Source organism: Vipera berus, assembly GCF_964194415.1.
Source record: "Vipera berus genome assembly, chromosome: 6".
Classification (NCBI taxonomy): Eukaryota; Metazoa; Chordata; class Lepidosauria; order Squamata; family Viperidae; genus Vipera; species Vipera berus.
This window is the reverse complement of record NC_138208.1, coordinates 53,192,035-53,216,312: the sequence shown is the minus strand read 5'-3', so window position 1 is coordinate 53,216,312 and position 24,278 is coordinate 53,192,035. Positions and strand designations below refer to the sequence as shown.

At 42.4% G+C, this 24,278-nt stretch overlaps 1 protein-coding gene across 2 annotated transcripts; it reads left to right on the top strand.

Moving 5' to 3' along the window:
• Positions 1-5,295: 5,295 nt before the first annotated feature.
• DUSP6 (dual specificity phosphatase 6) lies at positions 5,296-11,393 on the top strand. 2 transcript variants are annotated; one of them, XM_081331508.1, is made up of 3 exons: positions 5,296-6,321; positions 7,458-7,895; positions 9,959-11,393. In XM_081331508.1, the coding sequence occupies exons 1-3, from the start codon at positions 5,913-5,915 to the stop codon at positions 10,264-10,266; spliced, it is 1,155 nt and encodes a 384-aa protein (XP_081187634.1). In that variant the 5' UTR covers positions 5,296-5,912; the 3' UTR covers positions 10,267-11,393. The 2 variants fall into 2 exon arrangements, with proteins under 2 accessions (XP_081187634.1, XP_081187635.1); XM_081331509.1 differs by lacking the exon at positions 7,458-7,895.
• Positions 11,394-24,278: the final 12,885 nt, after the last annotated feature.

Below are 24,278 nucleotides of genomic sequence, written 5' to 3'. Positions count from 1 at the left end.
GGCTCAGCGGAAGCGCCAGGATCAGCACCAGGCTCTATTTATTTAGTTCTGTCTTATGCCTTACTCAGAACACATAGCCTCATTGCAAGGCAGTAAAGAGCAGTTAGGTTGTTACATTTGCAAACTCAGGGCTAGAAAATTGATTAGAGACAATCTAATTTTGATAACAGAACCTAAGATTCAATACATAGAATGAAGGCTACTGCTAAGCTTGTAAGCCGCCCTGAGTCTTCGGAGAAGGGCGGGATATAAATGGAATTTAAATAAATAAATAAATAAATAAATAAATAAATAAATAAATAAATAAATCAGCAACTCCACTATTTAAAGGTGAAAAGGACGGGAACCTACACAACTGAGTACAGATGGTGGCAGAAACAATCTCTTTCTTACTCAGTTCCAACATGATCCTTAAAACAAGATAAGCTTGCCCAGTCATTGGCATATACAAACTGTATCTTTAACTAATCAAACTTTTCATCCTCAAATCTTAAATGATATATAGGTGGGCTTTGTCACACAAATGTATCCTTAGCCTTACCAAACTAAAAAGGCACTACTGCAAAAAGCTGTTGCAACTGGAACCTAAAAACCAGTGAGGGAAGTCAGCTCCCCAGAGAAGGAAATATTAAAAGGGCAGGAAAATATATTTCCTAAAAGGAATTTAAAGAGGCAGAAAAGCATGCCCAGTTTTTCTTAATAGCCTCAAGTCTCCCTCCCCCAAGCAGAACCCAACTCTATAGAAATGCAGATGTAAACCATTCAGGAAGGTTGAAGCTAAGAAGACTTCAGACATCTAAAATCTACATACCCCAGCCCCAGGGAGGTGGGCTGGGACATACAACCAGCAAGATTCCTAGAGGGGCCCACCTGGACCCAGGACAGAAATATGTGACAGAAGTAGCCACACAGGAACAGGAAATCACTCCAAACAATAGAGTCTAGGGGGTATAAAACCCACTACCCACATGTGGTCAGTCCTTTCTCTGTTGGATCCATCTTGCTATCTGGCTTTCTTCTGCAATAAACTACAACCTTCTTCCCAAAGCAGTTGCCATGTTTATTCCCCGCTTGGAGGAACCATGATGAAGACTTTTCTTCCAACACCAGCATGCAGTTTTCATAAATATGTCCCACTGTATATGAATTCTATATATTGTGACTCTCTCCTTGTCCACCTTCACTTGGCAGAGAATTAATCACAATAAAGAACTGAACTGCATGACTGAGTTTTGCAAACAACTGTAACTGTTTTAATCATGAGACTATTTTGGTTGGCTGCACAGAGCACTCATGATTAACCTCCAGACAGTGAGGTTAATCTGGCATGCAAGATTATCCAATAAAGCCTACAAATCTTTCCAATATTTATGTGGCCCTTCCAAGGAAGCCCTACCCATATTCCCCTTCCTTCTTTCCAAAGAAAACAGAGAGTTGTCCTGTTACTTCTTCTGAGCAGGACATTGGAAGGTAGCAAAGACAGGAGTTTTGTTACCTTGAAGCTCCACCATCCACCAAGCTATTAGGAATGTGTTTGAAGGACAATGGCAAGATTTTCCCTAACTGTAGATTAAAACAATACTTTCTCAGGGAGAGAATGTTTAGTACTACAAATGAACATATTTTCTCTGCTGTTAGGCTCTGGAATAGCACATGATACAGAAGAGGGAAAGGAGCATGGCAAATTGCTGGAATGGGATTGACTAAAAGTGAAAAGTTAGAGTCCAGCTATGAGTTCAATTTTTTCTCATGCCAAAGATAACTCCAAGAACATAGATGAATAGATGAAGCATTTTTTACAAGTCTTCTTCAACCAAATGCCCTTGTAGTATGTTGGAGTATAGCTCCATAATTCCAATCCTGCATGTTCAGTCATCATATAAATTGAAAATTATAGAAACGCACCTCAACATATCACCAAGGTAAAGGTAAAGGTAAAGGCTCCCCCGCACATGCGTGCTAGTAGTTTCCAACTCTAGGGGCCGGTGCTCATCTCCGTTTCAAAGCCGAAGAGCCAGCGCTTGTCCGAGGACGTCTCCGTGGTCATGTGGCCGGCATGACTAGATGCCAAAGGCGCACGGAACACTGTTACCTTCCCACCGGAGTGGTCCCTATTTTTCTACTTGCATTTTTACGTGCTTTCGAACTGCTAGGTGGGCAGAAGCTGGGACGAGTAACAGGCGCTCACTCTGCTACACGGCACTCGGGATTCGACCTGCCAAACTGCTGACCTTCTGATCGACAAGCTCAGCGTCCTAACCCACTGAGCCACCGTGTCCCTTACATATCACCAAACTGGGAGACAATACCACAGAAAGCTTGAACAAACCAATTCTCAAGCCTCATTGTTTTATTTATTGATTTAAATTTCATATGCCACCCTCCTCATGGATAAAGTGATTCTTTCCTTGGAAAGGCCAGGTAAACATTGAAAGTTTTGTAGGCTTTATTGGATAAGTTATTTATCACATTCATATGGCTGTCCGTCTCATAAGAAGTGACTTACATATGTAATTCACATTAACCATGATAATGAGCCTTATAAGCTGATGGCATCAAATACTCTCCTTACCTACCTCCTTGGTCATACTACATTTAAAAATAAAGTTCATTTTATCTATTACTTTTATTTATCTATTACTGATAAATGTCCAATCAAGTTCCAGTGGAGTTTGTGCCCTTCAGACAATACCTAGCCACTCAGTCAATTTACTATCATTAGACAAGCATCAGTTGTCAGAAGATATATTACAGATAGATCTTGGCAATATATTCTCCTTTCTCCTTCTTCTGTTTCTAAAGGAGAGCATTTGGTTTCCACTATGGTCTAACTTTGGCTCCTAATTTTGCTTGTGGGAGGAATATTACACTGCCCATGTCTGAGCTGAGCCTGTGTTCATTTATCATTCAAATGGAAAGAGATAAGTGTGCTTGAGTATTTGGAAATGGAGATAAATAGGGGGCAGCTCTACATTATGTAGAGCTAGTCAGATATAAATATATTTTATTAGCTCTACATAAGAATTTAGGGATCTTTTAGTGGGATAAAAATATTCAGGCCTGCTTACCTATAACAACTTAAAGTCTTCCTTGAGTTGAGCTGGTGACTAACCAGTGTTTCTCAATCTTGGCAACTTTAAGATGTGTAGACTTCAACTCCCAGAGTTCCCCAGCCAATATACTGGCTGGGGAATTCTGGGAGTTTAAGTCTACACATCTTAAAGTTGTCATGGTCAAGAAACAGTGGTCATTTTTGTACTTTTTTCTTCTTCTGAGAAGCCTCAGAATACTGCAATGACTTCCCAGTCTACCCACATCTACACTATTTCTTCTTGGTCTCTCATCAACTGTCAACCAGGTTCCACCAGACTTATCAGCCGAGACAGGCTAAGGGCTGCCACCTATTGGGATTGTTTACCTAATGCTGTAGCAAAATAGATACAAGTGACATGAATTTGCCCCCCCCTAAAAAAAAAAGACTTCAGCTATCATCCTTAAAAGTGTCTTTTTAAATTGTCAAATGCTAACTATTTTGAAAATGTTATGGATAGAGAGATTTGGACACAGATAATGCAGGATTCTAGATTTAACGTTTTTTTTTTAGGGTAGAAGTGGTATTAACAGCAAGACATCTTCTGAGGGTCATACACAAGCCTTCTCTCTCTCCCCTCCACCACGCACTCACTCAACAAGGAGTTTCGTAGAGGGAAGGACAGAGCCAGAGCTAATTTACAAAAAGGGACAAGTGAATGTGGGAATTCTGTGGAGGGTATTGGCTTTCAATGCTTAAAGCTAGGATTACGCCCCCCCCCACCCCTCCGATAAGTTGCATCTCTGGATCTGGCTGGAAAATCCCGTCTGCACCGCACTGCTGTTCTCATCTTCCCCACCCCTAGCCTCGATAATTTTGCAACAAGCTGATTTCGTGATGAGATTGCACGGGGAAAGCTTTGCATTCTTTCCGCAGGCTTTACGCGGTACCTGATGCCTAAACTTTTTAACAGACTTTACATCCTCGCCACTACCTTACAAATCAGCTTTTTCATAAATTCTCGTATTTGGGGGGGGGGGGGGAGGGGAGGGGCGCCTTGAAAGCCGGGCCTACCAGACCAGCGAAACTTACTTTCGACTAAACATTGTAGACGTACCGGGCTCCAACCAAGCTTGGCCTCTGACTGCAAATCGAAGCCAGAGCGGATGCGGCAGGATTTTAACGAGGGTCATTCTCTTACTGCCTATGCGTGTTGACTGCCGAACTAACTTCCTTGTCCTTAATGGGCTTTTCGAATAATAAACAAGGCATCGGGCAGTAAAGGGAGAGGTTAATGCGTGAGAATTACCCCTTTCAAAGCCAAGAACTGCAAGGAAAGCGCGCGTCCGAGCGGGGAAATCTCCCATAAGATTTCAGACTATGGGAACAATGGACAATAACAGCGCCAGCAGCCATCCTAAGAAATGCCAAACGACTTTCTCTTTTACGCTACACATTAACTCCGGCCCACGCTTGGCTGAAATGACAAGCCAGTCCCTTCTGCCACAATTAATATGCTTGCCCGGAGGACAGAATAGGAGCAGCAGCGCGCTTTCCTTTTTTCCTGACTTTTTTAAGGTCAACGGCGCTATTAGTTCTTTCAGAGTCCACGGCTCTTTGGGAAACAGCTTAGAAGTGTGCTGGCTGGGTTTCTTAAGGAGGAAAAAAAAACCATGGGAGGTTCAAAGGAAAGCTACCAAGGTTCTCGTAAAAAAAAGAAAGGAAGGAAGAAGCAAGGAAGAAAAGAAGGAAGGAAGGGGGGGGAAGGAACACTGAAAAAAATATTTGAAAGAGGAAGGGGTCCACGCTCGAGTTGCAGGATGAAACACCCGGCTGTGAAGTGCCCCCTTAACGAGCGCGTTTATGTAGGGAAAACATGGAGAGCCTTTTGTTCTTCCTTTAATTGGACCATTTGTTGTATAATCGCTGGGCTGCTCTGCTTGAGCTTCAGCAGAAGGAAACTCGAGCCTCAGACGCGCGACTCTAGTGGCTGGGCCTCCCCCTCTCCCTCCTCCCCCCCCCCCGCGCGCCTTTCTTCCTTCCTCCCGCTGAGCTGCTGTTGCTGCTTGTTTGCACTCGGCTTATCCGGAGCGGAAATTCCTTTCCGTTTTTGTGAATGACAAACTCATTAACAATTCATCAACACAACCTGTTCCAGCCGGCCCGTTTCCACGGCAACCGCCCCTTCCGCCAGCGCTGATTGGCCGAGCGAGAGAATGTATCCATTGAGACGTTCCATGTTTGTATCCATTGAGGAACTTGCCTGGTGCTGAAAGAGGGGCGATAGCGTGCAGGGTTGATTAAGAGGGACATTGACCACAAGACGACTTTGAAAGAAAGAAAGAAAGAAAGAGGAGGCAAAGAAAGACAGGGCGAAAGAGAGAAAAGAGGAGCCAAAGGCCAGGGCCACGAAAAGCTGCACACGGGAGCGGTAGACCGAGCAGTTAACAAGGGCCAGACAAGCCCCGTTCTCTAGCAAAATCGCTCGACCTACCTTTAAGGCATTTTTTTGCTTGTGCTGTGCAAAAAAAAAAAAGCGCTTCGGCACATTTAATTGCAGCCTATACTTTCCCGGAGGTAAAGGAGAAGATGCTAATGTACCTAAAGTAAGGGAGTCCCCGGCCACGCTCGAGAGAAAACAGCTCTCCCAAGACGAGAGCGGACACTCCGGCTTGCAAAGCACAGCGACGCGGAGAGGCGGCTTGGCTGGCTCCCTCTCCCGGAGGCTAAGCCGGAAAAGGCGAGCAACGGGGCTGAGTTCGGACGGACGGCTTCGCGCGGTGCGCGCGGCCCGGCTCCATCCCGCCGGTCGCCGTGGCTCTTGGCAAAGGGGCGCTTTGCGGAGCGGCCCCTCCAGCCTGGCCTGCCCGCCTCCTTCCTCATGCTAGATACGCTTCGCTCGCCGGTAGCCTCTCTCGCGTCGGACATGGCGATCTGCAAGACGGTGGCCTGGCTAAAGGAGCAGCTGGAGCTGGGCAACGAGCGGCTGCTGCTGATGGACTGTCGCCCGCAGGAGCTGTACGAGTCCTCGCACATCGAGTCGGCCATCAACGTGGCCCTGCCGGGGATTATGCTGCGCCGGCTGCAGAAGGGCAACCTCCCGCTGCGCGCCCTCTTCGCCCGGGGCGAGGAGGAGCGCGAAAGGTTCGCCCGCCGCTGCGGAACCGACACCGTGGTCCTCTACGACGAGAACAGCAGCGACTGGAACGAGAACGCGGTGGGCGACTCTGTGCTGGGGCTGCTCCTCAAGCGTCTGAAAGACGACGGCTGTAAGGCCTTCTACCTGGAAGGTGAGGGGTTAAAGCAGGTCGGCTCCGCTGTCCCGGGTTCTCCCGCGCGTTTTTTTTTGCCTGCTGCACCCAGATCCGCGGCGTCTCTCTTCCCCCCCCCTCACCACCCTTCCCCCTTCCGTTTTGCCCTTATTCCTTTTAGCACCAGGCTCCGGCATCTGCCCGCCCTGCGTGGCCTGAAGCGCAGAGCTGCCAGATGGCCCTGGAGTTGTAAAGAGATTAAAACGTAGGCTCGAGTCTGCAATCCCCCCCCTCCCCGCCGCCCATGTTTTCAATCCTTTGAACTAGTTCTTGGGCAGGCTTCGAAGCAAGGTTCCGCCTCTGCAGCCCGTGGAGGAACGGAGCGTGCCCCTTGCAGGGAAGGAACTCTACTCGTTGTTAAGGATTCCCCTCTTAGGGAAAATCCCGATTCCAGAAAAGCGACGTAGCAAGTGCCTGCCTCTGGCGTCAAACGCCTAGCGCCTGCCCCTTCCAAAGAGAAAGAGCCGGCTCTGGGCGGAGGGGGGGGGAGGAGGGAATCCTCAAGCAGTGTTTCCACCTGCCTTCCCCAGGGATAATCCAGGCTCTGGGAAGTTGAGGTTAGTTTAGCTCTTAAGCGGAATTATATGCATTGCTTCCTAAAATTCCTCTTCCCTAAGTCAGTATTACCCTTCTTCATCAAAAGTATTCTTTCAAAGGACCTTCCTGCTTGTTTCAGTAATGGATACTGATTATATGTTCTGCACGGTAAGGGAATCTTTTGAAATTTTTTTCAAGCAAAGGATGCCCTTAAGGAACAGCCAATTGTTCTACTGCATCTTGTTTGAAAAGCCGGAGAGTAACTCTGGCATCCCTAACCTGATGCCATCCAAAGAGATACTTTACAGGAACATGTAATCCAGTTTCCAGATCCGTAATGAACTACAGTTCTTGGTTGGGGTAGACTAAACTTTGCTGTTTGAAGGTTATAAAGATGTGGGGATCTGAAGCAATAGGGAAGGTATGTAGGGTTTGAATTTTTTAGTGCCTTGCACTGCCTGCTTAACGGCTGGAGGCATGTGAGATAAAAACATCTGAATGATAATGCTGCTTGCCATAGTGGTGATATTCCTGTAGCAAAAACAGATTTAAGCAATTTCTTTTTGTTTTCTTCCCAGGGGGTTTCTGCAAGTTCCACGCAGAGTATGCCTTGCACTGCGAAACTAATCTAGACAGTTCATGCAGCAGCAATTCTCCGCCTTTGCCAGTGTTGGGGTTGGGTGGTCTCCGAATCAGCTCTGACTCATCGTCAGATGTGGAATCTGATATTGACCGAGATCCTAACAGTGCCACTGACTCTGATGGCAGCCCTTTGTCTAACAATCAGCCTTCCTTCCCTGTGGAAATCTTGCCATATCTCTACTTGGGCTGCGCCAAGGACTCTACTAACCTGGATGTTCTCGAAGAGTTTGGCATTAAATATATATTGAATGTCACCCCCAACCTGCCCAATCTCTTTGAAAATGCTGGCGAGTTTAAGTACAAACAGATCCCTATCTCTGATCATTGGAGTCAAAACCTATCCCAATTCTTTCCTGAAGCAATCTCTTTTATAGGTAAGGTTGAAAAGTAGTTCCTGTCTTTTGTAGCTTTTTTTATGTTACTAGCAACAAACTTTCCAAAGACAACTTTATATGCATTTTTTCACATTTTTTTCAGATTACAATAGATGTCACTTGTTTTATCCATTTCTGCTGGCATAATTTCAATTTACAGTGTACAGTTGATGCTTTAGTTCTTTATCTTGTTCTGAAATATTATAACACTTTGGTAATTTAATCCAGGAAAATGGATAAGGAAAAGAGATGTCCTAGGGTGAGGGAGTCTCTATTTGTGCTGTTACAATTTTAGGTTTTAATAAATGTTTTTTATGAAGAATGACTTCCATGTTTTATATTTAGTTCACTCCATTCTGTGCTTTTGTTTTTAAACAAGCCACTCTTTGAGGCAGAATTGTACCAGAAAACAGAAATAGTCCAGCCAGTTATACTTTTGAATCTTAATTTAGCTTGATTGCTTAATTTCATTAGACTAAATATTTTTGTCTGTGACTGCAATCTTATTATGTATATTATCTTAGAAATATATGCCATCAAGTGTTAAAGTTTCAAAACTTCTATATACTTCTGGTTGAAGTGAATCTCATGAAATTCAAAATTTACCTAAGAGTCAGCATGGATAGGCTATGTTGCATGCTTGTGGCATGTTTTTTAATCATTAAATTAATTTCAGTTCAAATAATCACTATAATTTAGATCTGCCCCCATCATAGATGTAGTGTCTGTAGGATATTGGCTAAGCAATCCTAGTTTAGCAAATTTCTTAAAATATGTTAAAACATGTCTTTTCTTGAGAATATTAGCTCTTAAACATATCAGATATACTCACAAGTAGCACTAGACATGAACACTTGTTTTTTGTCTACCCTTTGCAAAATGATCCAATTGTGCTGGACCTCTTTTTCCATTTTGCCAGGCCCTTCTTTGTCAATGAATATTGTTGTACTGTGATCTATGGAGTTGTAGTAGTAATAAGCAGAATATAGGTAATTTGAGCTCAGTAAGAAGAATTTGTTGGGTGGGAGTTGCAAATCTCCAGGCATTATAATGTATTTCTTATGACAAAGGAATCCATTTTCTAGCCATGTTGACATCCTGTGTCTCTTAATGGGCTGTCCCCTGTGACTGCGGGTCTCTCTGCCCCCCCTTTTAAACAGCTGAATACTTTCGTTGTTCGTTGTTCAGCTCCAGTGCACTATCCTTGGAAAATCATTTAATGATATCTTTCTGCCTTATAAAATGTCAAAATTAAAGTGTTTCTCCCCCACTTAGTAATAAACCCAAACTAAATACATTAGGAGTTTAGAGGAAGATTCTTTTCTTCCTTTTGAAAAATTTCTTTATTTTGTCAGCCAAATCCTATATCTGACCAAGTTTCCACAACAGATGATTTCTATAAAATACTTCCTTTTCAATATTATCTAGAATGTGATTTTACAAAGAATTCTTGCTGGCAGCCAGTAAATATAACCAACCAAATTACATGGACCTTCCTTTAGCGTTCTATTTCAGGTTGACCATTATTGGGATTATTCCAAAAAGTTAATATATTCTTTAAATTAAACCTTGGTTTTAAAAGTTGAGTAGATCAGACATTTAGCCAAAAATAGTTAATAACTACTTTTCTATGTGCAGAACAGTGCAAAATTCCCTTTCATTACAAGAAAGCAGTTCAGTCTATGCATAATGTGCATTTTAGTTGTGCACATGTAGGTTGAGTGATACAGCCCAGTAAAGATTGCACCATGTAATTTCACCATTTGTCTTTAAGACAAAAGAATATTTATGCTTTATTAAATACTGTAGAAAGAACTATGCATGGTTTGAAAGATCTTGGTTTGAGATCTGTTATTTCCTTGATCTATTTGGTTTGGGGGAAAGGAAAACCCAAGTATTAAAATATTGTGCAAACCTAGGCGATGAGAAAGGTGCAGGTTTTTATTAAGTTACAACAGCAATTCACCAATGTCTCATCTCACATCAGGCATTCATGTTATCTGAAACAGGAAACAAATGTATGACTTAATAGTCTCTTGTCTCTGCCTTTTTTCCCTCAACAGATGAAGCTCGTGGGAAAAATTGTGGGGTGCTTGTGCACTGCCTAGCAGGGATCAGTCGCTCTGTCACTGTGACAGTTGCATATCTTATGCAAAAACTCAACTTATCCATGAATGATGCTTATGACATTGTGAAGATGAAGAAATCTAATATTTCCCCCAACTTCAATTTCATGGGACAGTTGCTAGACTTTGAGAGGACTCTGGGACTGAATAGCCCCTGTGATAATCGCATGCCCAGCCAGCAACTATATTTTACAACTCCTTCCAATCAAAACGTCTTCCAGGTGGACTCTTTGCAATCTACATGAGGACCAACTGATCATCAGTTCTTCCAACATTGGGTATTGTGACCATTCCACAACGCTTCTCTCTTGACAGCTAAAGAGAACTGCAATTCTTTTGTGGGCCCTGGGTTTGGGCACTAGCTGTCTCTGATTAAACACAATAAAGGTTACAACATTTGGAATCTGCTGTTGCAAAATGAAGGATTTTGCTGGGTTTTCCCAGCAGAAAAAAAGACAGATACCGCTTCAAGCGGGGCAGTATATTGTGCTTCATGCACAAAAGCCATTTAAGCAGTGACTTAAAATTTATGGTTTCCAAACAAAGATCAGCAAGAATGAACACTATAAGTACACATCCACATGTGTGACACTGGGAGAAATGTATCATATGCATTTATAATATACGTTGTCTTCAGTGAAGACTTGATTTTTTTTATTATTAATACTGATATAGGGGAGCCAAAGAGCAATTTCAGTTTAATGCATTTTGGAATATTTGTTTGCAAAGACCTTTGATATACTCAGCTTGATCAATGTAAATGTTTTCAATCTCAGATGAAATGAAAGTTGCAAGAGGTCTGAGTGAAATGTATTACTTCTCTGCATTCTCCAGTGATAAGTTCTTTTGGAGCACAAATCTGCAGTATGCTTAATTTTATTGTAGAATTAGGCAAACTTTCTTGGTTATAAATGAACGTTAACACTTTTGGGTTTGTTTATTCAATTTTGTGAATGAATAATCTGTTCTATAGTAACATAATTTTTATTTTGGAGTGTATGTGTGATCAAACTGGTATCATGATTTTTGTAGGTAGGAGCCTTACCTTTATAAATAATCCCTGTTGCATACTTTAAAAATGGAAAAATCATTTTTTCAAAGTGAAGTGTGTGTGTGTGTGTGTGTGTATATATATATGTGTGTGTGTGTGTGTGTGCGCTAAACAGTGCATTTACCTGTGTACAAACACTTCAGGGAGCTTCACCTCAAATGCAATATCTTGCATTTATTTTTGTAGAAAACTGGAAGTGTGTGTGAATATTGTGTACCTGTGTAAATGCAAGAAGATCCTGCACATGATTGTCAGTAAGAGAAAGTCTCAAATTTGCTAGTATGAAGTTGAGATGTTACTCTCAGTATGTAAGAACTTAAATTATTAATAAATGACTATTTTGGTTATTGAGAAATGTGGTTGTTTTATGTATTATGTAAGAATGTTCATAAGTGACCCCCAAAAGCCAGGACCATCTTGCAATCTTCAAAAAGAGGATGTATTTCAGTCCTAAAAAAATTTTCAGCCTGAATCAGAGAATAAGGTCTGGGCACAGTTACATTTTTGTACACTTCTTTTGTTGTAGATGCTGGACAGACTGTAGTGTGTCAATCTTTGTTGCTTTATTTTCATTGGAATGTATGTTCAGTGCACATTCAGGTAAGAATCTACATCCTTATATTTGGGCAAGAGTACATATTTTGAAAGATAATTCTTTTGAAAATAATCGGTGTTTCTTTGCCCCCAAGATTGCTGCTTAGTGTATTACCCTCCCTGAAGTATGCCTTGTTAAGGTCAATTCTCACAATACAATTAAAAGAAAAGGATCTGGGTATTTTAGTGACTCAGAGGCTGAACATTAAACAGCTACGATGCAATTAAAGTAAATGCATTTAAAGTAAATGCAGCCTTAGGCTCAGTTAACTGAAGTCTTGGCTTAAATGAAGTCATCAGTCTTTCTATCCAAAATCTACTTCCTCTTAATTACAACTTATTTCTGCCTTTGCACACAACAAGCTTTCAGCAATACTGAATATTTTCTTCATTTTTAAGAAGGTGGCAGACCAGAGTATGTCCAGATGAAAGCAATGAAGATGACGGAGGGCTTGGAGAGAATCATTAAAGGTGATTGGACATCATTAGTTTGGAAAAGAGAAGACTATGGGAATACATGACTGTTATCAAATATTTGAAAGGTTGTTGTGTGTAAAGGCAAGAAATAAGTTGCAATTAACAAGGAAGCAGATTTTGGTTGGATAAAACAATCCTAATGGGAAGAGTTGTTCTACAGAGATGGAGATAGTCTTGGGAAATCCTTCACTGGAAATGAAGGCCATTGAATGGCCATCTGTCCGAGATGCTCCAATAGTGGATTCATGTACTAAGCAATGTTATAATTTACCAAAAAGCTGTACATATTTCCCTAATTTTATGGCATATTTTATTTGGGGGAAGAGTTGCTTCCTTTTCTCCCATTTATTTAGAGGAGATTTTATTCCTGTTTATCACATCTTATTTATCAGATGACTGCAGCATCAGCATATTGCTGAATTCTTTTGCTTTCAAACAAACTGAATGCAAAGTTGATATTATCCATCCTCAAGCATCTTTATTATTTTCCCCCCTAAAAACTAGGATTCCAAACTTTATTTTAGCTAATATTTTAATTTAATCTAACCCTGTCAATTCAATATCTTTTCTTATCATAGTACAAATTCTCTTTCAAATAAACCTTTTCCAGCATGCTAATATTCTTTGTTAGCCCAAAATCCTAAGCTGCAGATGAGGAAATGACTCTTTTCAAATATCACATCTGGCACAAACTGAGTAAGGAATATCCTACACCAGCCCTGATACTTCATCTGATATGTTCTGTCTGCGAAGTGCCTGTAATGTTTTTAGCAACAATGCAAATGACGCACTTCGGGATATTTCAGACTGCTGAAATTTCAACGAGTAATTGACATTTTAATGGCAGCTTTGGTTTCATTTGTTGATGACTCTAGTAGAACCCAAATGAAGGTGGTGGTTTATCCTTGTGCTGCTTGATCCCTTGGTTTTCAATTTCAATTCAATTGGTTGACCAAGATATCCTAAGCCAGATCTGTGGATTAGGGTTTGGGGCACCATTTTACACGGATTCTTTCTCGTCCTTTCTCTGGGGTCAGCTTCTTCAGTGTTGGTAGGTGGGAAAAGATTGTTCTCCAGGCCTTTATGGGTTGCTGAAAGATTCTGTTCTCTGTCCTCACCATTCCAACATCTATATGAAACTGCTGGATGTGGCCATCCACTATTTGGGGTTCAGTATTGAAGTGGCTTGAGCGTAAGGATTACGCGGAGACAGCAGGCTTAAGTTGAATGTTTATTGAGGTACCCGACACAGACTTCACCGGCTTCTGCTCTTTTTATAGCCAGCTGGTGGCTGGCTGGACCAATCAGTCTTTCGGTTTCCTCCCGCCTGAAAGCTGGACCAATCGGCTGCGTCTGGTTTTGACAGCTAAGGAATCCTCGTGGCGGCTGTGCATGCGCGGTCGGCAGTCGGGCTGACAGCTGAGAGCTGTCAGCTGCTGCGCCTGTGCATTAGCCAGCGGCAGCTTTGACAGCTGTCAAACTGCCACGTGTGTTCCTGTCAGCCGTTATTTACCTCATACAACTGTCGTTAACTTGAACTAGTAACCATAATACATATAACATTAATATATAACATTAATATATAACAAGTATCATCTGTATGCTGATGATACCTAATTATATCCTTTGGCTCAATGCTGAACACATGAGGCTATTGAGTATCTGGACAGTGATCTTCACCTAGGCTTTTGGTGAGTATGATTGAATCTTGTTTTCTTTCTCTTTTTTCTTTATTCCCAACTGGATGTGTGATCTCTGCCATCTTTGCTTTTTTTTTTTGCATTGTGTGGTTTTTTTGTTTCAAAAGTTTTTTGTAATTTGTAAAGTCATTTCACAAGGAGTTGGGCAGCACATACAGTAAGCTTAATAAAGTATTATTAATTATTATTGCAGCTGGTTTTCAGGAAGTTGCATCCAATTAAACAAAACAAAGTGTTTCTTTATACAATATTTGTAGGATTTGCTGTCATAAAATGAGGCAAACAATGGCATAAAAGATGGAGATAAATTAATGGATGCAAGTAATCATTATTAGCTATGATTAGCTTGTTTGGAATTTGAATGTCAGATAATATTGGACATTACCAAAATTGTTTAAGTGCTATTTTAAGGCTTTCTAAGCATCTGATTGGTTTTACAAACAGGATACATAATTAATGGATTCTGTGAAACTTTATTTTCCATGGGATACAAATTTCATTTCACATAAATTTGTTCAGTGACCAAGTAATAAATTGATGACAGCAAAAGCTGGATAGCAAAAATTAAAACACAGAGCAAGAAATCAGACGATGTGTAACCAACATGTCAACAGCAAGATTCTTCATTTAAATTGCTTCCCTTTCTAGTGATAGAAGTCAATCAAAACTAAAACCATGAAAAGTTTTGCACTAGAACACAGGTCTGCAACCTGCGGCTCCGGAGCAGCTCCCAGTCCTCTGCCATGTGCAGTCCAAAAAAAAAAAAGTGGGACTAAAAAAGTTCAACCAATCAATTCAAATATGCAGGGTAGGTGCATATCTCGCCTTGGCTCCACTCTTCAGTCAAACCCTGTTCTGCACATGCGCGCATGTACGCGCATGCACACACATTTTTTTGCGGCTCCCAGTTTTTCCTTTTGTGAGGGAACCAGTTCTGAGTGGCTCTTTCACTGTTTCAGGTTGCTGACCCCTGCACTAGAACTTCCTGTTTATTTCAGCTTTTTTGCTGAACACAAAATGATAGTTAAGGTTCCTGAAACTGAACGGGAAAAGCATCTAAAACATTAATGGTGAGGTAAGTTAATTTCAGGGACGCGGTGGCTCAGTGGGTTAGGACGCTGAGCTTGTCGATCAGAAGGTCGGCAGTTTGGTGGGTCAAATCCCGAGTGCCGCGTAGCAGAGTGAGCACCTGTTACTCGTCCCAGCTTCTGCCAACCTAGCAGTTCGAAAGCACGTAAAAATGCAAGTAGAAAAATAGGGACCACTACGGTGGGAAGGTAACAGCGCTCCGTGCGCCTTTGGTGTCTAGTCATGCCAGCCACATGACCACGGAGACGTCCTCGGACAAGCGCTGGCTCTTCGGCTTTGAAACGGAGATGAGCACCGGCCCCTAGAGTCGGAAACGACTAGCACGCATGCGCGGGGGAACCTTTACCTTTACCTTTTTAATTTAATTTCAAAGAAGCAAGGCTAAATAAAATGAGCTGCAGAATTGATTGCTTTAATATTTGGACACAAATATATTTTGTTTTATTTTTCCCTAGATTAATTAATGTACAGAACTCACCAACAAGAATGGCCATCTACCTTTACCTTTTTGTTCTTCCTTTTCTTTCCACAAATGTGAAATCACACAATGCATTTGGATCTGTAACTCTAGAAGTTATCACTCTGGAAGCATCCTGATTGTAACTTAGGACCGAGGGTTTCTCTTGCCTTCTCTGTCCGGTGTCATTTAAAGCAAGAGCAAAAAACAAAAAATAAAACCCCAAGCTCTCCAGCAATTTCCTGTCCAGCTGCAGCTCACTCTTTTTTAAAAAAAAATATGCTCCGTGGATAAATTTAGCACTGTTTCCTTACTGTGGATTATTAATCTGCTTTCCTCATTTGAGCCTATGGAGATCAGCTCCTACTGTTCTGCTGAAATCAACAGATGGCTTCCCTGCTACTTCCTCTCATTTTGCTGTGGTTTTGCTGTCAGGCCACTTCTGAAATTAATAATGTTCCCTGGCTGAGTGCCACAGGCCATTACTGGAAAAAGGAAGTAACACATCTGAATAGCAGGAAGCCAGGCAGGGTCACAGTATGAACTAAACCAGCTGAGCATAATTTGAGTCTCTTCCATTCGGCAAGTAGGATTGCTTCTCTTCTCTTCCCCCTCCCTCTTTTTTTTTAAGGACAGAGCACTTCAATACATCCCTCACATTTCGCAACCAATCCATCCTCAATGAAAGCTTTCTATTCAACAGATTTTCAAGAGACTGCGTAGGTTCCCAGAACCTATTGTGGAGTATAGAGAGAAAGTCAATATATTTCCAAGGAAGCTGGTGGGAAGGACAGTAGTGGCCAAAATTGTGGAAACCTTTTGGGAAAGGTGTATTTTTGAGATTTGATAGCTAATAACACCACTTTTTTTTTGGAGTAATACCATAAAATTATATATCAATGGAAAGATAATTTAATCAAGAATGTAACACAACAAAGCTTGTTCAATTATCTGTACTGAATTCTATGAAAAGTTATAGCCAAATAACCAGAAAAAGGAAGCACAACTTGCTTAGGTTGATAGCTTTCCTTCATCTGATCGTAGCCAATGAGCATGAGTGTTTAGAGAGCCAATCAAGTGTCATCTTGTTTTGGCAATGAGCCAATCAGATCACAGTAGGATTCAGTTATTGATGTCATGTATTGAAGCTGAGAGGAGGACATTTGTCAGTGTGTTATGTCAGGGCTTTTCAACTGGTGGTACGTGTACCACCTGTAGTACATTAGCACGTGGCAGGTGGTATGTGGCCCTGCCCAGCCAAGTGTAGTGGGGGAGGGAATGAGCCAAAGCAGTGCAGACTTGCCTTAAGAGAGTCCTCCGGAGCTACAGAGTGGCTGGGGTGAGGCAAAGGCCCCAGGATTGGCACTTCCTGCTCACCCAGAAGAGAAAGGGGGGGGCAGAGACAGGAGAGGCTATAAAAGGAGGCAGTTTGGGCGGGAGAGGAAGAGAGGGGAAAAAAGATTCAGCCTTGGGAGGAGGCAGAGTCAGCTGTAGCTGCACTGAAGGGAAAGAAGGAGGAGGGTGGGGGGAGAGGAGAAATCAAGCAGCCTGGCAATGAGCCGATCTACAACTTCTGTGGCAGCCATCTGTGCTGGCAGTAATAAACAGGCAAGAAACGCAGTGGCGGAGGAGTCACCCTCCATGAGGAATGAAGAAAGGCAGCTGGAGGTGAGGCACAGAGGGAGGGAGATGACAATGAAAAAGAGGGAGGTAAGAGCAGGATGGGCGGGAGGAGGTGTTTAATGGCAGAAGCGAAGTGCCGTTTCCGCTGAACAACAAACCGGGAGAGTGGAAGGATTCTTATGTGTTTTTGTGACTTTGAAGTTCTGGGATTTGTGCAATGTGGGCTTTGTGTTCTTAATAAGTGTTTGGCAATTTCTATTTGGCTGATGGCTGATGTCTCACGTTAGATTCTATTGCTCTGCTATTGTTAGCTGTAAGTTTTGCTGCAAGGGATTTTGAAGTATTTTTCTCCTGAATGGATTTTGCCTTTACTTATGAATGGAGCCATTTGGGGAGGCTGCCTTAGCCGGCAGCCAGTACTTAGTACATTTTTTCCCCTTCCTTAAGTGCCGGCTGCTGGCTCCTTAACTTTCCTTTCTAGCCAGTAGCTAACTCTTAAAGGGGAATGCACCTTTTTAAGCTAGTTCCCGCAGCGGCTTGTCTTTTCTGTCTCTGGAGGCATTTCCTTGTTTGATGAATATATGGAAGAGGGAAAATAAGGTGGTTTTTTTCCAAATTCTTCCTTCAGAAGGAGATGGGAATGAGAAAGAGGAGGGAAAGAAGTCCCACCTTAGCACTTGACCACCAGCAGCCCTGCCATTGATTTTGCTTGTCAAAAGGTTGAAAAAGGGGATCACATGACCCTGAAACCCTGGGACCATCATAAATATGAATCAGTTGTCAAGCATCCAAATATAAATCACATGACCCTGGGGATGCTGCAATGGTCATAAGTGTAAAAAATGGTCATAAGTCATTTCAGTGCAATTGCAACTTTGAACAGTTTTGAACAAGTTTTTGACATGCTAGGTGGTGCTAGGTGGTACTCGAATATTGCCATATCCTAAAAGTGGTACAATTGGTGAAAAGGTTGAAAAGCCCTGTGTTATGTGATTGCTATCAAGTTGGTTGGGTTTTTTCCCCTTTCATTTAGTGAGCTTGTAAAACGTAATAAAATTAAAGTAATGGTGCAAAGAGTTGACTGGTTGCCCAGAAAGCAAGGTAAAATAGTATTATTAAGTGAATAAGGCTACAGTTATAAAGAAATTAGAAGAAAAATTAGTGGAAACTTAACCAAAGGTGGCGTTTCTACTGTACACTTTTCCCAAAAGGTTTCCACAATTTTTGGCCACTACTGTAGTTGTGATTGACTTTCAGAACATTTTTAATAAGAATAATGTCCTACATTATTTGCTCTTATTGTTTACAGGTGGAGACAACTAAGCCATAGTTTTATTGGGCACAGGCAAGGACTGAGCCAAAAAGGATGAGACTAGAAGTGAGGAGAATCAGGTGTAAATATTTACCTGAGACACAGAGGTCAGGAATTATCCATTATCTGTTTAACCTACTCTGCAGGATTGCTGTGAGGGTAAAATACAACAAGAAAAAACAGGCAAAATTAAATTGGGAAATTATAAAAATAATAAAATACATAGTAATGAGAACCTGACTTGCAAAGTAATTTCTACAGGTCAGAACTTACAATCTATAGCATCTTGAATAAACAGGTATTCCTTTGATGTAGACAAAGTCTATAACCATGGTGGATTCGCAACTGATAGGAGCAAAATCAAAAGCAGAGAAATAGGTTGTTTGAGTGGTTTTTTTTTGTTTTGATCACATCATGGAAAGGTTATCCTGGTGCATTGATATCAATGTTGTTGCTGTGCTTTGAATCTTATCCAAGTCATATTGGATAAAACAAAAGAAAAAGAAGGAAGGAAGTAAAGGAAGAAATACAACATAGATAATTTGAAATATAGAGATGTTCAGGTATAAAAGCACATTACAACCTTGTTTTATAACTCATTAGTTTCAGACTGTTGCAATCACCCCGGGTTGTATAGTGTAATAGTCAATTGCATCTTGAAAATGTAAAAGAAGAAATAACAGTGGGGGTTAGGAGGTTGCCCACCATTAAAAAGACCAAAGCAATATATTGATGAATTAAATATTATTGGAAAATCATTAATTTGTCATTGTCTACTCTATTTTATTAAAAGAAAGATATTTTGAAATAAGAAAAAAAACCCTAAAGTTATTGCAGTTATAATCATTCAGCAGAGGCTCGCCACTTTTCTATATCTTTGAGGAAGAGTTCAAATCAGTCCTGCCTTGGGGGACACACAACCAATCATTTTTAATTACAAGGTGGGTATATTTTGCAGTCCCAGATGCCTTTCCCTCTCTGCACCTCCCATTCCCAGTCTCCATCCCACGATCCAAAGAGTCTGTATTTTTAATTCAAAGGTAGGTACAGAATTTCATCATAGGGTGTCTTTCTGAAATCTACTTGCTGCCCATGTCATTTTCAGAAAGAAGCTAGAAAGCAGGGGAGAGTATAACTCTTTACAAATTCTGTGTTTTTAATAAAAACAAAATCAGTTTTGTAGAATGAAGATGTTAAATTCCTGCACTGGTCCTACATCCCTATGATACTGAGCATCCTGAAAGAACATCAAACATATACACATTTCAGTCTCAAAAAAGTTCATACTTTGCAACTTGAATTGCTGTTTTTTCTAAAGTAGTAAGGTACTACAAAGGGATGTGGTGGCTCAGTGGGTTAGGACGCTGAGCTTGTCGATCAGAAGGTCGGCAGTTTGGTGGGTCGAATCCTGAGTGCCACGTAACAGAGTGAGCGCCTGTTACTCGTCCCAGCTTCTGCCAACCTAGCAGTTCGAAAGCATGTAAAAATGCAAGTAGAAAAATAGGGACCACTACGGTGGGAAGGTAACAGTGTTCTGTGTGCCTTTGGCGTCTAGTCATGCTGGCCACATGACCATGGAGACGTCCTCGGACAAGCGCTGGCTCTTCGGCTTTGAAACGGAGATGAGTACCGGCCCCTAGAGTTGGAAACGACTAGCACACATGTGCGGGGGAACCTTTACCTTTACCTTTAAGGTACTACAAGTTCTGTCTTAGGTCCAGTATTCTTCAATATCTTCATAAATGACTTAGATGGGGGAATAGAAGGAGAACTTATCAAATTTACAAATGACACCAAGCTGGCAGGAGTAGTCAACACCTAGATGATAGGCTTAAGATCCAGATGGATCTTGATAGACATGAACACTGGGCTCTATCTAACAAAATGAAATTCAATCTAGAGAAAAGTAAAGTCTTACACTTAGGCAAGAAAAACCAAAAGTGTACATATAGATTAGGTGAAACCAGGCTTAATAGCAGTAACTGTGAGAGGGATCTTGGAGTCTTAGTCGACAATCATTTAAATATGAGCCAACAGTGTGTGGCAGCAGCCAAAAAAAAGCCAATGCAATCCTAAATTGCATTAACAGAGGGATTCAATCAAGATCGTGTGAGGTACTAATACAGCCATAGTAAGACCACACCTAGAATACTGCAACCAGTTTTGGTCACCATACTATAAAAAAGATGTTGAGACTCTAGAAAAAGTACAGAGAAGAGCAACAAAGATGATTAGGGGACTGGAGGCTAAAACATATAAGGAACAGTTACAGGAACTGGGCATGGCTAGTCTACTGAGGAGAAGGAACAGGGGAGACATGAAAGCAGTGTTTCAATATTTGAGGGGCTGTCACAGAGAGGAGGGGGTCAACCTATTTTCCAAAGCACCTGAAGGCCAGACAAGGAATAACAGATGAAAACTGATCAAGGAGAGATTCAACCTAAAAATAAGGAGAAATTTTCTGACAGTGAGAACAATCAACCAATGAAACAGATTGCCTTCAGATGTTGTGGGACCTTTATCACTGGAGGCTTTCAAGAAGACACTGGACTGCCATCTGTCAGAAATGGTGTAGGGTCTCCTGCTTGGGCAGGGGATTGGACTAGATGACCTTCAAAGTCCTTTCCAACTCTCCTGTTCTGTTCTGTTCTATTCTATTCCCTCTATCCAAAGCCCCATCTGAACCCCTTATTCTGGTGTAAGCCAAAATGAACTCATATCTTTTTGTTTCCTAATATTTTTAATAGAAACCATATACAGACATTTGTTTGTTGGGGAAATGAATGGCATAAAAGTACTATAAGCTTGAATACCTGGCTGTTGAAAAAGATGGTTATAGTTGAGCACAAAACTCTATAAGGGAGCAATAAGCATGTGTCCAAAGCAGGACCATGTGTGTTATTGGTTCTCCTAATTATAGATAAAACTGCAACTTCATGCAAATATGAATATATCCTGTTATGTTATGTTATGTTATGATATGTTAGGTTATGAGATGTTAGGAAATATGAGTATGTTATGAGGTAAATCGCTGACAGCGTCTTGACAGCTCGGAGCTGTCAAAATGGCCGCCAGCTGGTTGGTCCGAGTTTCCGCGGCAGGAGAATATGCTGACAGGATAGGGCAAGGGTTCGCCGGCTAGGGTATAAAAGGGCAACCTAAACACACTGTCAGCTGTCCGGTACTGCACTGAAATAAACCCGCTCTTCGTTGGAAGCCTGCTGTCTCAGAGTGGTCATTAAGCCTTGCAATACATTGCACTGGCGACAAAGGTGGGATTTACTGCTTCGCAGAGCTAAGTCACTAGCTAAAGTTACTGAGCTGGGGAAGAGGAATTCTCTCCCGCCTTGCAATCTCGCGAAGCAGTATCCAGGACCAGGACAGCATGGCCAACCTCGGACATATCCAAGAATTCGATATCTGACATCCAGAGTGCTGGGAGTCGCATTGGGGACAAGTGGAAGGCTACCTCTTGGTGAACAAAATCACAGAAGACCAGCATAAAGCCGCGGCGTTGCTGTGCCTCAGCGGACCGGCGGTGTACGACATCGCTGTCGAACTCTGCAGCCTGGACACGATTGCTATGGTGACATACGCAGACCTCACTGAGCGTCTCCGTAAACATTTTATGCCAAAGAGATTGGAACTCTTTTGGCATCTAAACTTCGCCCGCCGGTGTCAATTAACTGGTGAGTCTGCGACAGACTTCATTGTGGGGGTGCGTCACGCCGCCTGCAGATGCCAATTTCCTGATCTCGAGGACAGAATCCGTGACCAAATTGTATTAGGACTAAAAAACAAACGGCTGCAATGGAAAATAGTCATGAAGCCTACGATGAGCTTAGCGGATGTCACTATGGAAATTATGGCATACGAAGACAGCCATCAAGAAAATCCAGCTCAACTTGGCAATGAGCCGAATGGGTCAGTCCATCAAGATGACATAAGAGATAACGACAACTGGGGAAATGAGGACGAGGACGAGGTTGATGCCATCCTTCAAAAGTTTGATAAGCTCTAAAGCCGCCGCGACGGAGATAGAAAACCGAACAAACCAGGGGCCACCAATAAAAATGCCAGCTACCAGAACACCAGACCAAGATGCACCAGCTGTGGAGGGGCCCACGCCAGAGCCACCTGCCATTTCTGCAATGCCAAGTGCCACGGTTACGGTAAAACTGGGCACATCCACACCGCTTGCCGCAACCGGAACCGAGAAAACCTATATGACATTCAAGCATCTCCACCAGGTATGAGACCCACACCTTCCCAAAGCGAAGAGCCCCCTTGGTTCTCGGTACAAACTGTAAGCTTAAGTTGGGGACTGCCATCGATCCACCAGTTAAGGCCAAAGGTTAGAATTAGGGTTCGGTTGCAAAGGGTCCCCTGCGAAATGGAGGTAGACTCTGGATCCTCAGTCTCCATCATCTCGTGGGGAACTTTCCAGGAAATTTGCAGCCACAGCAAGCGACAAATTCCCTTGCAACCCACCCAAATTCTATTAGCCAACTTCCAGAAAGCCCCGATCAAACTAAGGGGGGAGGCCATAATTCGACTAGAATTTAAGGGGTTCCAAGAGAATCTAGCCGTCCAGGTTACCGAGGGGAAGTGAGCCAGCCTAATAGGCCTCGACTGGTTCGAGGCCTTGGGAATCAGATTAGAGGGAGTCAACTCCACCCAGGCCAGAGGCCTCAAAGCCCTCTGCAAACAATTTGCAGACGTATTCGATGGCTCTTTAGGGAAATACACAGGTCCCCCCATTGCTTTAAAACTAAGGCCTGAGGTTTTACCAGTCAGGATTAAGGCTAGAAGGGTCCCGTTCACTCTCAAAACCAAAATTGAGAGTGAAGTGGACCGGCTGGTAAATTTGGAGTGCTGGAACCAGTAGAGGGGGGAACTTGGGAAACCCCTATTGTCACCCCTGTTAAACCTAACGGGGAGGTAAGGATCTGCACTTACTATAAGGCAACCCTAAACCGCATGTTAAATCCGCATGCTTACCCGGTCCCTGCAGTTAAAGACGTCCTCTCCAAAATCTGGTCCGGCGCCATCTTTGCCAAACTTGATTTGGCGCAGGCATACTTACAACTCCCCATTACTAAGGAAACTGCTGACGCGCAAACCATTGTGACACATCACGGGGCTTTTAAAGTAAAACGCCTCCAGTTTGGCATCTCAGTGGCTCCAGGCATATTCCAAGAGGTAATGGAAAAAACCTTAAAGGGAATTCCCAGGGTTAGCCCCTATTTTGATGACATATTGATTGCAGGGGCATCCGAAGAAGTTTTAGCTAAGAGACTGCAGGCGGTATTAAGCAGATTCCGCACTGCAGGTCTCAAGCTCAAAAGGGAAAAATGCTCAATTGGAGTGACTTCCACTGACTTCCTAGGTTATAGGATTGATGCTCAGGGAATCCACCCCACTGATTCCAAGGTATCAGCCATCAAATCAGCCCCAATTCCAAAAAATAAAACGGAATTGCAAGCTTTTCTGGGGCTTCTAAATTTTTATCATGCTTTCCTACCTCAAAAAGCGACCATTGCTGAACCTTTACACAGGTTACTAGACAAAGGGGCTCCGTGGAACTGGACTTCACTGCATGATGATAGTTTTAGGCTTTAAAAAAAATTACTCTCCAGCAACTCCACCATCACCCATTTTAAAGAGGACAAGCCACTTTGTGTAGCTTGTGATGCCTCCCCATATGGGATTGGAGCAGTCCTAAATCACTTGCAGGAAAACGGGATACAAAAACCTGTTGCCTATTATTCAAGAACACTTTCCAAGGCAGAATGTAATTACGCCCAAATTGACAAGGAAGCATTAGCAATTGTAGCGAGCGTAAAAAAATTTCACGACTACTTATACAGTCGACAGTTTACAATTTTCACAGACCACAAACCCTTGTTAGGATTATTCACCTGTGATAAACAGACACCTCAAATCCTGTCTCC